The sequence below is a fragment of the Lepidochelys kempii genome, chromosome 18 (genome assembly GCF_965140285.1).
Source record: "Lepidochelys kempii isolate rLepKem1 chromosome 18, rLepKem1.hap1, whole genome shotgun sequence".
Lineage (NCBI taxonomy): Eukaryota > Metazoa > Chordata > Testudines > Cheloniidae > Lepidochelys > Lepidochelys kempii.
This window is the reverse complement of record NC_136397.1, coordinates 16,633,004-16,645,513: the sequence shown is the minus strand read 5'-3', so window position 1 is coordinate 16,645,513 and position 12,510 is coordinate 16,633,004. Positions and strand designations below refer to the sequence as shown.

Here is a 12,510-nt window from a genome sequence, read left to right as displayed (position 1 = left end):
CATGTACTGATTTAGCGGACATTGCTTTTGTTTACCATAAAGCATGAGGTGTTTGGCTGCACTGTATCCCTTCATGTTATTTCTGATGATTCACGAGGCCAAAGATCATGTGCTTTCAGACAAGGCTAGAACTGCTGCGGTCTTTGGCTCTGATCCAATTCTCATTGGAAAAATTCCATTTGACATTAATGGGAGTTGGATGAAACTCTGTTTAATTGGCACTTCCTGAAATGTATCATTAATGGGGATGGGCAAACTTGTTTGGCCAAATTTAAAATTCCCTTGGTCATGGTAGGTTGGAAAGTTCAACTAGATCTCAGGGGTTCATGTTTTGCTATGAACAAAGGAGCAGAAGGGACAAGAAGAAAAACATCCGCTGGAAAAACGTGATGAAAAAAACAGAACTGAGAATTGGGCAGCGTGAAAATCAAATACAGAGAGATCCAGATCCTGAGCGGGGATACATTAGAGGAGCTCCACTGAAGCCAACTAAGTTATATCAATTGACACCCATGCAGGATCTGGCCTAGATAGCACAAAGGCAAAGGAGCAGACACACATAATTCCACCCCTTTGGAAGCCAAAAGCAAAACTCCCATTGTCTTAAGTCGAAGCAGGATTGGGCCCCAAAATGAAAAACAAAGCAGGCAGACTACGGAGACCCCAGATTCTCTGTCAGCCATTTGGACTGTTCTCTTGTGCTACCTGGTCTACCATATTTATGGATTATGGCACATTATAATTTATTTGTGTTCATAGGTGAAATCCTAACTCCAATGAAGCCAATGGCAGTTTGACATTGACTTTTATGGGGCCAAGATTTTGCTCATTGAAATATTTTATAAGTATTTACATGCATTGTAATGTGCTTGTCATAGACCTCATCTACACATTCAAGTGCAGTCTACAATAAATTGTGTTGAGGGTTATTTTATTACTGTTTCCCTGCTACCTTCGCCCGCTTAGCAAAGTGTGTTAGTTCCTCAATATAAAGGAAGTTGATTGTAAACTGTATGGGGGCAGGGACTGTCTTTTTTTTTTTTATTTACCCTTATTTGTATTGCTTGTTGATACAGCCCCTGCCACCATAGGACCCTGGGCCATGATTGGGACTACAATAACAGTACAGAGTGTGTTTCCTGGCTTTCTGCCTAAAACTGTTGTCTTGTTCTTCCCTTTAAAAAAATTCTTTTGCATTTTGTTTTTTCAAAAATACAAACACATACGCAATTACAAAACACTACATAATGCAAAAGTACTGCAACAACAACTGCAGAACACTCTCTCTAAATGTTGACACCCCTAAGATGTGAATCTTCTTCCTCCTTAATGAAGTGAATAAACTGTTACCCCAGGGAATTCAATTTAGTCTAATAATTAATTCTATGAGGTCATCTCTGGCACCCAGTCTCTCTGATATCCAGGATATCTAGAGATATAAACAATGGAGGGGGAGGAAGGGGCGGAAGGGGACATGTTTTCCCCAGCCCCGTATTATTTCAGCTAATAATACCAAAAATACCAAATTCTGGGACATGAGCATATAATGGCTGTCTGGCTATATCTCCTCCTTGTTGCCAAACACGTCCTGATGGCACTATGTTAATATAGCCTATGCGGACCGAGCTGTATCTTTCTCTTACAAGTCTCATGCTCCCTGGATAACATAGAGAAAGGAAGATTTTTTTACATGGGTGTGTGAAAATATGACCAAAAGTATAGAAACCTGAGAAGGACTAAAATGGCTGCCATGAGGTGCGGAATGTGGTCAATAGAGAAGTAAATAACTGAGAGAGATGGATAAAACAATTGTATCTGGCTGTCATATCAGAGCCTCACAGTCTTTAATGTGTTTATCCTCACAACAGCGCTCTGAGATAGGGCATTTTACAAAGGGGAACTGAGGCCCAGAGAGGTTAAAGGGACTTGCCCAAGGTCACGCAGAAAGTCTGTTGCATCTTCTCTTTCTTATTTATATGATACCCCTCACCACGGATGTGAGTCTATGTGGGGAACGTTACCTGAGCAGCATGGGTGTGCAGAGCATGACTGGTAGTATGGGTTAGAAGCAGGGTGAGGGGAAGCATTATCACCAGGATTGATATGGGAAGCTAGTCAGCAGTGCGGATGAAGAGTGTGAAAAGATGTTCATTGCAAGACACATCTGTTTTCACAGCTAGTTAGCAATGGCTTCCAGCACAAAGGCTGGTCTCTTCTCTCTGCAGTTTTATAGCACTGTTACTGTTACACTTTGAAATGGGGATCTAAATATTTATAGGTCTATTTTTAACATTCAGTTATTCACTTCTGCTCTCTCTAGAGCTGTTTGCTCTTTTATCCTCCTTGCCAGGGTTGCTAAGAAATTAACCAATTTTAAACAGTCCCATTTATCCTGAGACATGAACTCATGAAATAAACTGCAGCGATTGAAGTGTTGATAAGGAGACTCTTCCATTAGTCTGAACACGTACCTGTCTCTGTTTAATACTGGGAGATTCCATAATTACACAGAGAAAGAAGATCAAAGTGTCCCATCCCCCAGGTCTCCATACAAAGATTACAGATGAACTTTCCTGCTCTTTGAATCTTTTGACACATGATGTTTAAGCATAAGTCCCTTTACCTTTCATTTATTTGTGTATTTTGCATCTCTGGATCGCTAATTATTAAAGAGAGGATAATGAAACAGATCCTCCAGTCTACCCAAGTTATTAATTAAAAACCCCATCCACAGCAGAGGGGCCAAATTCAGGTCTTGCTTTCCCCCATTCAACCCCACCGGAACCAAAATACCAAATGAGGCTTCTGAATTGTGCCTTGCAAATCTTCATGGGCATCTATCTGCACGTGCAGAATCCTATATTTGTGCATCTAAAATGATACTTTGCCTGCAGTTACCCACATTGAACAAACCGAATCCTGTGCAAAAGTGAGTTTGGAATGCATAAACAAATAGCTGCACAAATCTTGTCTACAGTTTAGGAGGCCTGAAAGTGTCTACTGTATATTTTGGGATGACTCATAGTTACCCTAATAGTGGCACATGAGAAACTGAGGCAAAGAGAGAGGTAAAGTAATTTGTTCAGCATGATAGTGCAGGGTCTAGAATCCGGGTCTCTCACTCCCCCGCACTAGAACCTGATCCAAAGCCCACTGAAAGTCGGTGGAAAGACTTCCATTGACTTCAATGGGTTTTGTATCAAGCCCTTAATGTAATGGTTCATTCCGTCCTCCTCCAACCATTAGACGACTACAGTGATCCAGGAGCATTCAGGCAAGCTCCTATGACAGATACATGCATGTTGGTTGGTCCTGCTTTGAGCAGGGGGTTGAACTAGATGACCTTCTGAGGTGTCTTCCTACCCTAATCGTCTATGATTCTACGATTCTGTGTCAGCTCCAAGATATAGAACCATGGATGCCAGAATAGGGGCAACACTGGAATAAAGATAGGTTTGGTAGAGCAAATGGCTATCTCCAACCTGGAGGGCGCTGATTGCTCTGGGGACATTATATTGTCCTTCCCAGAAAGAACCACCACTGAAGTGTCATCTTCGGGACATCCTGGCAATGAACAATGCTGACTGGCTGACACACTGAGCGGTGAGTCTAGGCACCCCTTCTTTTGGCCCTTCACCCTATGAGTTATAGTAACTTAGATTCAGAGTCAGTGGGGCAGAGTCAAAGGAGATGTGTAGGAGGGGTTAAAAGATACTTGTCAGTTAAGTGGGAGTGAAGACTAAGGGAGCCTAAAATGGAGTAATTGGGCCTAGTAAATTACTCCATCTGAGACATCGTTAGACTCATCTCTGAATTTGGTTCATTGGGAACTGTGATCACTCAGGGCCAGGTTTTTAAAGGTATTTAAGCACCTAGTGTGATTTTCAAAAGTATCTAGGCACCTAAAACTGTGTCTATCAAGATGAGGTCCATGCATAAGCACCTCATAATGAATCTTAGCTTCTGCTCTTGACACACACACAATGCCGCCACTCTGTACTCTAGAAAATCTATTATCAGAAGAAACAAAAAGCCTCAGCCGTTGACAACATAGTGTCTGCTTTTTCTACTGTCATAGAAAGAGTGGTCTAACAGATTGTTATCTAAATGCCCTGCCTGTGGAGCCCGAGCTGAAACCTACCTGAAATTCTCATTCGCTCCATCTAACTTGTCTAACCATCTTTCTTAAAGATCAAAATCTTCCTGAAGATTATCTCATTATTAACGTTTCCCTTTGAAATGAACTAATATACATTTTACTACCAGTGCATCCATGTGATTTTTAACAATGGAAACATCAGAAGATAAGCTGATTGCTGTATTTATCACTGAAAATGTTGTAGCACTTCAGCCAAATTGCCTATTAATGAAGAGATTTATTTCTTCTTCACCCAAATTTCCTGCTAATGGAGAGGTTATTTTTCTCTCCGTGTTTCCAATTTGCCACTTAAAAGCTTAATTTAAATTATTTCAGTGTCACTAGATGTTTGCCAGTGACAGTAAATTCTAACTTGATTTGTTTCAGAGGCAAGGCCCATGCCCATCTTTTCAGTGTTGTTAATAGGAGGTTGCAATTGTGTACAATACAGTTGCAACCAACTGTATACAACCTTGCATACAAGTTGTACACAACTGTATACAAGGTTATGGGTCAGATCTTTAGCTAATGTAAATTGCTGTAACTCCATTGGTATTTATGCCAACTGAGGATGTGACCTGATGACTAGATATTGACATTTAAGAGTCAAGGCTCCAAGATTCACCTGTATCAGCTGATGAGGATCCAACCAGCTGCTTATCTCCTTCTTTTGTCATTGACTTGGTTACCTTTTTCCTCTTGCTAGTTGCTAATGTCCCCTTGGAATTTAATTTGGAGTTTGAAGGGGCATTTTCAGCAATTACACCAGAATCATGGATGATCTGGGAAGGCTTGAGATCTATACTGTTCTCCTTCCTATTGTTTTCTTGGCTGGCCTTAGATGTGACTTTTGTTGCTGTCTTTGGTTCTTGGGCTTCCTCAGAACCTTTATTCTGACCCAAATTTCCATCCGGGAGTGCACAGTTACTGCTTTCCAAGTCCGGTTTAGTAAGATTAGTCTCCAGCAGCCTGCTCGCTGCTGACTGTCCCCTGTTTTCACTAGCTTCTGTATCTAATCCCCTTTCTATTTCATCCTCTCTGGTAACATTAGACCCAGTTCTTGGGATGCCCTGTAAATCCACAGCAATTATATGGGTGGTCTCCCTCAATCTGGTCCTGCTCATTATGTCCTGAGCCATGCCTTGGGATCTGGGAGCTGTCTCTTCATTTTTCAGTTGCATCTTGCCTTCCTTTTCCATGCCATCTCCATCATCGTCAGCAGGCTCCTGTTGTACAGTCTCAGGATAGAAGACAGACTTCTTGCCGGGAAGCTCTCTAACCGAAGCCCACTTGTGTTCTGGGCAGTGGCTATGAAGACAACAAACGAGACCTTTCGTTAGAGCACTGACACCAAATATTCTTCAGGCAGTAAGTGGGAGAATAACCTTAGTGAGACAGGCTTGTAACCAATCTTTGAGAAGGAATGGTTTTGAGTAAAAGTAGCAAGCAAAGCGTTTGTTTAAGAAGAGGATGCTTAATTCACAAGGCTTGAGGAACTGAAACACTGATTAGAGCAAGGGGGGAGGGTGTGGAAATAGGCTTTCCAAGCTAGGGTAACAGATAGTCGAAGATAAGCAAATGTTAAACAATTCCTCCAGGAAACCTATAAATGTCACGGCTAAATATTCTGTGTAATCTCTATTGTAGAGGCAGGACCAATGGGAAATTAGAGAAGTGTATTGTGTTATGTGCTCCCATTGAGCTAGACATAACATAGGTTGAAAGATGATGCCGAGTTAATAAGGCATCAAAACAGACCTACCTAAAACTTGTTCCTTCTTAAAGGAAAGCTGTGATTTATTGGAGTGAGTGGGCGGGAGAAGCAGGTGAATGTTAAGTCACTGCTGCTGATTCACTGGGTGTTCTTGGTCACATCACAGTGCCTTGTTATGCCTCATTCTCCCCTTTATAAATGGGGGATAACAATCAGGGCTGGGCAGGAACCAGAATTTTTGCTTCATGGGAAATTCTATTATTTTGATATTTGTTTTCTTGTTGAATTGGAATGAAAACAAACCTTTTTGAAATCTCAAGTGAAATAAAATGTAAAAGAAAATTCACTTGGGGTCAATCAAAACTTTTCATGTTGATAAAATCAGGCTGGTTCACTCCAATTTCAACTTTAAAAATATGGAAACAAAAGGTCATGTCAGAATGGAAAACTGAAACACACCATGTCAACAATGTCAAAACATTCCATTTCCACATCCACAAAATGCTTCATTTCCATTTTTTTTTCAAAACAAAATTTTGTTGAAATCAACATGTTCCTGCAAAATGTTTCAATATCAACAAAATTATGCAAAAAGAAAAGGAGGACTTGTGGCACCTTAGAGACTAACCAATTTATTTGAGCATAAGCTTTCGTGAGCTACAGCTCACTTCATCGGATGCATACTGTGGAAACTGCAGAAGACATTATATACACAGAGACCATGAAACAATACCTCCTCCCACCCCACTCTACTGCTGGTAATAGCTTATCTAAAGTGATCACTCTCCTTACAATGTGTATGATAATCAAGTTGGGCTATTTCCAGCACAAATCCAGGTTTTCTCACCCTCCGCCCCCCGCCACACACAAACTCACTCTCCTGCTGGTAATAGCCCATCCAAAGTGACCACTCTCTTTACAATGTGTATGATAATCAAGGTGGGCCATTTCCAGCACAAATCCAGGTTTTCTCACCCCCCACCCCTCCAAAAACCACACACACACAAACTTGTACATTGTACAAATGCACATTGTAGGGAGAGTGGTCACTTTGGATAAGCTATTACCAGCAGGAGAGTGAGTTTGTGTGTGTGTGGTTTGGGGGGGGGGGTGAGAAAACCTGGATTTGTGCTGGAAATGGCCCACCTTGATTTTCATACACATTGTAAAGAGAGTGGTCACTTTGGATGGGCTATTACCAGCAGGAGAGTGAGTTTGGGGGGGCGCGGGCGCGGAGGATGAGAAAACCTGGATTTGTGCTGGAAATGGCCCAACTTGATTATCATACACATTGTAAGGAGAGTGATCACTTTAGATAAGCTATTACCAGCAGGAGAGTGGGGTGGGAGGAGGTATTGTTTCATGGTCTCTGTGTATATAATGTCTTCTGCAGTTTCCACAGTATGCATCCGATGAAGTGAGCTGTAGCTCACGAAAGCTTATGCTCAAATAAATTGGTTAGTCTCTAAGGTGCCACAAGTACTCCTTTTCTTTTTGCGAATACAGACTAACGTGGCTGTTACTCTGAAACAAAATTATGGTTTCCAATGGAAAACTCTTTAGCTGAAAATGTTCTGACCAGCTCTCCTAATAACGCTCACTAACGTTTGCCAAAAGCTATTAGATCTCAGGATGGAAATGTGCTGTCTAAACAATAGATATTTTATTATTTCACGAGTGGCTATTCAGTAGCGGGTTTGAACCAAAACCCCAGGTCTGAAACATCACTGTTGTGTGGTGTTCAAAAACAGAACTCAGATTTTAGGCCTTGAGCCTGTCTCTAGTCTAAAGTGCATCCTAATTTCATGAAATTTTGGATGGAGAGAGAGAAACTGGGTGGTATGTTCTCTTCTCAGCATTATGCACAGGATTTAACTTCCGTCACTGGCATAGCCTTCTGGGAGAGAAATGGTCTTCACAAGTGTCCCAAGGGATCTGAGGAATCACTTGAGCAAATCCCCTTGCTTCCCTTTGAATATTTACCCTAAAAGTCCCACTCTTCCTTGACTACCACTCTGGTAGTGTAAAGACTGAGGCCGTAAAATAGGCAAAATTACATTTACATATCAAGGGGTATAAAGGGGACTTGGGGTACAATGAACGTTCGCCATAAGGAAAAGGTGATGTTGCCATAATACTCCAGCCAGCATTTATTTAATGCCTTTCATCCCAAAGGACTTCGCAGCACTTTACAAACTATACATTTAAAGATCACTTCATCCCCATGTGGGGTGTGATGTACAGCAGCCTGTAACACTCCCCAGCAGTCTTTAAGACAGGAGGTGAGGAAGGCTAGCTTGTGAAAGCAGGCTGCTAAGCTTGTGAGCTTTGACTCAGCCCAGAGAATGGGCACAGAAGGACTTTGCCACAATGTGTTTTAGATCCGTTCTTAGACATTCATTCTGAACATTAAAATAACTATGAACCTAGTAGAAACTAATAATGACAATAGTTTCCACTAGGTTCATAGTTTGACACTATTACTCTGTCATTGGATCACATGTATAGCTGATGTAAGTCAGTATCTTTATCTCCACCTTGACTTTAGAATTGCTCCAACCAGAACTTCTGCTTTGTTTTGTTTCTTTCAAAGAAAAAAGTGAAGTAAAGAAATGGAAATTCTAACCTTTGCTCAGCAGACACTAAATGCCGTAGCAAAGCTTTCACTGTCCCCTGTCCTTCCTTCTGCTTAGAAAACTTGGCTTCTAGCAGGGCCATTAAGAGAGCTTCTAAAGAAACCAAACCATCGCGTTATGGAGCAGCAGACCCACACGGCTGTAGAGTGTGGACTGCTTATCTCACTGAGTGGAGAAGGATAGCTTCACAGCAGCAAGTGATGGCTCTGAAACCGAACCTGCCTCTGCTTTATATACACCAGGTTCCAAAGGAGTCCTCCGGCAGGTTCAGAAAACCCTCAGCACTATAAACAAGGGCTGGTCTCCTAGCAACAGCTGCCTAGCGACTGTTGCTAATTGTGGAAGGGGTTCCAGCATTAACATGCAGAGCGACTTCTACAAAGGGGTGTGTTTTTAGATAAAGCTCTGCAGTGATAAAGAGGGCTGCTGTTTGAGTGGGCGCACACGTGTCACCAGAGTGAGCGCGTGTAGCAGAGAGATAGGGAAACCAATTTGGTGGCTGGAACGCCTGTTGCCTGGCTTGTTTCAACTCAGTCGTCCATGGTCCTCTTCAAGTCTTCGAAAGGTCAGGCTTCACCTGTGCTGCCAGACACTACACCCACTTTCAATGTCACTCAGAAGCAAACAGTAAAAGCTAATTTTGTTTCCTTCCCCCTGCACAACCACTCGCTCGTCACCTGATAAAAGTCGACTCAGAGTGGCTGCCAATATGAATTTTGATCACGGTGTACCTGTCCTTCAAGTGCAGTCACTGATCTCATTGCTCAGTGCTCCATCTCTCCTGACTTTGTTAACATCTCTATGGCGATACCTTTCAGTATGTTGCAGTAGGTACAGTTCAAAACAGTCACCGCCCAGGCCAACGACTGACATAGGCACATTCAGATTATGTAACTGTATGCTCAGAATCTGCTTGTGTAGGCAGTCATTAGACTTGCCTGTGCATATGTGTATATGCAGGCCCTTTGGATCACCGTAGAGTCATCTGTCCCAAAATGTTTATCCACAAATTTAGTAGAATAATGTATAGCACTAAAATATTGGGGGTTTCTAACCTGTGTATAGTGGAGGTCATTGGTGTATAGTGTGTATAGTGTATAGTGGAGGTCATTGGTGGTTCTTTGGCTCATGGCTGGTTCTTTCTTTCTGTGCAAATAATAGGTCAAAGAACCAGGAGGCTCAGATTGGTGGGTGCAGGGTGGGTGTTTTATGCCTTAGTGCCTGTGGAACCTAGCCACAGAGCTGGTGTAACTGAGCTCTGTAGAATCACCCCAATTTAGGGGAATCCTCCAGTAGTTTACAGCCAGTGTAGTGGGGACTAGACTGCCTCAATCCCTGCAGCTAGCGAAGGGGCATGGCCAACGTAAAAGGGAAGTAGCCAGGGCTTCCCTCCAATTTGCTGATCCAAGGCTGCTCTTTTGGTCACTCAGGGGCATTGTCAGCTGATGTCATTTACAGCCTTCTTCAGGCTGCTCGAACATGCTGGGGGGCTGGCCTGGCATGTGGCAGCCCCAGGGCTGGGGAAGTGCAAAAGTGAGCTTTACATCAGGTTTACATGCACACCCTTCTAACCTGCTCTAGGTGCTCCTTGGACCTATTCAAGGATCTGATCTGGAGAGAGTTCTGGAAGTTAGAAGTTCTACCTGTACGTATAGATGAACGATAACAGTGGCTTTTCCTTTGCAATGGCACAGGGGAGTTTTGCCTCAGCAAGGCGAATAAAATCCCAAAGATAATATTTATATCAAGGGGACTGGGTCCTCAGCAGCTATAAATCTGCATACCTCCACTAGAGTCAATGGTGCTTCACCAGTTGACCCCATCTGAGGCTATTATACTCTATCGTTGTCCAAGCAGAAACAGGTAGTTCATCTCTCTTGGTTGCAATCATTGAAGACCAGAATTAGTGACTTTGCAAAATGCAATGAAACACTGGTGAAATGAATGATTGGTAGAAATTAAATGGCTCTTGGAGAAAAATTAAGCATTTACATTTTTTAAAAAATCATCATAAGGTACTTGTCTCCCACAGGAAATTAGGATTAAAAATAACAAAAGCCTCCAACCCTGCTCTTCTAACTGCACTTTGAAACATTCTGGGCTAGGATTCAATATGTGGTGGTGGTCATGAGGTTCGCTGGCATTTCTGAATGAATTTCCGTTGAATTTCAAGTCATAATTTATGGCCTATTTATGCAGCAACAGCTAAGTTGCATCTTTCGATAGCAACCAAGTTCTTTGCAGTCATAATAACACCTTTGAATTTGACTCCCCAGATAAAGCACAAGATACTGCAGGGTGAGACGTCAGAAAGGGGCCAATGCAATTTCTCTTGGTGGTTTTGCAAAATTACACAGCAGATACCAGCTGAACAGGAACAATAGCTTTTTGGTTTAGCAAATGCTGCTTATAGCATAGCACCAAACCCCGACTGATGAACGTGATCAAAAAGCACTGGCCCCCAATCTGAATTCCACAGAACTGCAGTCACAAGTTGGCCTCCAGGATAGACTGCAATGAGTTAACTAACCGAGGTAGCACGTGCACCTCTGCTACTAGGTTGGAGCCAAATTCCACATTTGGTGGGAAGCTAAGAAAACCCCTGGCTAGCACAAAAAGACTTGAGGGAGAGACTTAGAGACAGGAATGTATTTGGTGATGGGGGAGGATGGGAAGAAGCTTTTATACAAAAACTAAATCTACTGGCCCGGCCATACTGTCTGAGTCCTTTCTGATCTAGTGTTTGGTCAGAGCTGGCTTGATCCTGGATTGAAGGAACCTGTGTTTATAACCTCTCTGCTGCCATAAAGGTGAATGTCATGTCACCAGTTTAACACTGAGGGCAAGTTCACTGGAGTGCAAAGGGGAAAGTCGATGGTATTGTGCCCGCTTGTGCTGGTTGTGAATGGGGCCCTATAGCTTCACTGCATGGCCAACCAGGAGAAAGACTGGGCTAGGAAGTCCTCAAGGCACTGGCCAGAACTAACAGTTTCTTGGGGTTTTCTGGGGCCTCTAGGGAACAATGTTCTGGTGGAAAGGAGGGGCCAGGCTGTGTATCCTGATTCTAAATGAGACAATCCCTTCCCCAGACTGCCTCCAAGTAGCCTCAAGGCTGCTCTAAGCTACACCGGTTTGTCACACTCCCCTAGGTGCTGGTATGCCAGCCAAGAAAAGCCAGTGAGCAGCCAGCTCCTCCCTCCCTCTTTCTCCTTCCTCTGGCATGACCCATCCCCGGGTGCTTTGAGGGGGAGCAGGGCAGTGATGTTCTGGAAGCTCTCAGCCACACAATGAACTCCCAGGGGTTGGATTCTTTATTACCCCTTTGCAATGCTAGAGTGGAATAAAGGGGTTGCAGCGTAAGAAAGAAATTGGCCCAGGAAGCAGGGCCCTGGGATAGGAAGGGGCCCTTTTCTCCTGTCACGTTTAAGAACAGAATTACACCAAAACCTCTGGCAAGTGACATGGGAAATGTCTCAGGACACGCTTTGATCCTGAGATTGCCAGCCTCAGGCATCCCAGGCTGATGTGTACTGTATAGATTAATTTCAGGTTTCAGAGCAGCAGCCGTGTTAGTCTGTATCTGCAAAAAGAAAAGGAGGACTTGTGGCACCTTAGAGACTAACACATTTATTTGAGCATAAGCTTTCGTGAGCTACAGCTCACTTCATCGGATGCATTCAGTGGAGTGAGCTGTAGCTCACGAAAGCTCATGCTCAAATAAATGTGTTAGTCTCTAAGGTGCCACAAGTCCTCCTTTTCTTTTTGTATAGATTAAGAAAGCCAGTGATGCTTGCCTGACACAGGTGCCTAGGAGCCAAGTTTCAATGGACTTGAAGTGATATTCCATGTCTCCGTAGGAGGGAGAGACAAACCGGTAGGAATCAAAGATCTGCAGTCTGCCCCTTTTCCATCTGGCCCCGAGGCTGCGCTCACCGGCCCCCAGCCAGATCTCCACGTGGACAATGTCATGGAATTGCCACCTTCCTGCAATGACAAGGAAGTGACTGCGCATTTTCCAAAGT

At 43.2% G+C, this 12,510-nt stretch overlaps 1 protein-coding gene across 2 annotated transcripts in view; it reads right to left on the bottom strand.

Moving 5' to 3' along the window:
* The window catches only part of TTLL10 (tubulin tyrosine ligase like 10), a 97,874-nt gene that overhangs the window by 41,277 nt on the left and 44,087 nt on the right, over positions 1–12,510 (bottom strand). The window contains exon 2 of one of the 2 annotated variants that reach the window (XM_073316742.2): positions 4,764–5,446. The exons of the other annotated variant lie outside the window; for it this stretch is intronic. Within the exon in view, the coding sequence (XP_073172843.1) occupies positions 4,764–5,337 (574 nt within the window). The 5' untranslated portion in view covers positions 5,338–5,446. The remainder of the gene's footprint in view (positions 1–4,763; positions 5,447–12,510) is intronic. 2 annotated transcript variants of the gene reach the window in all.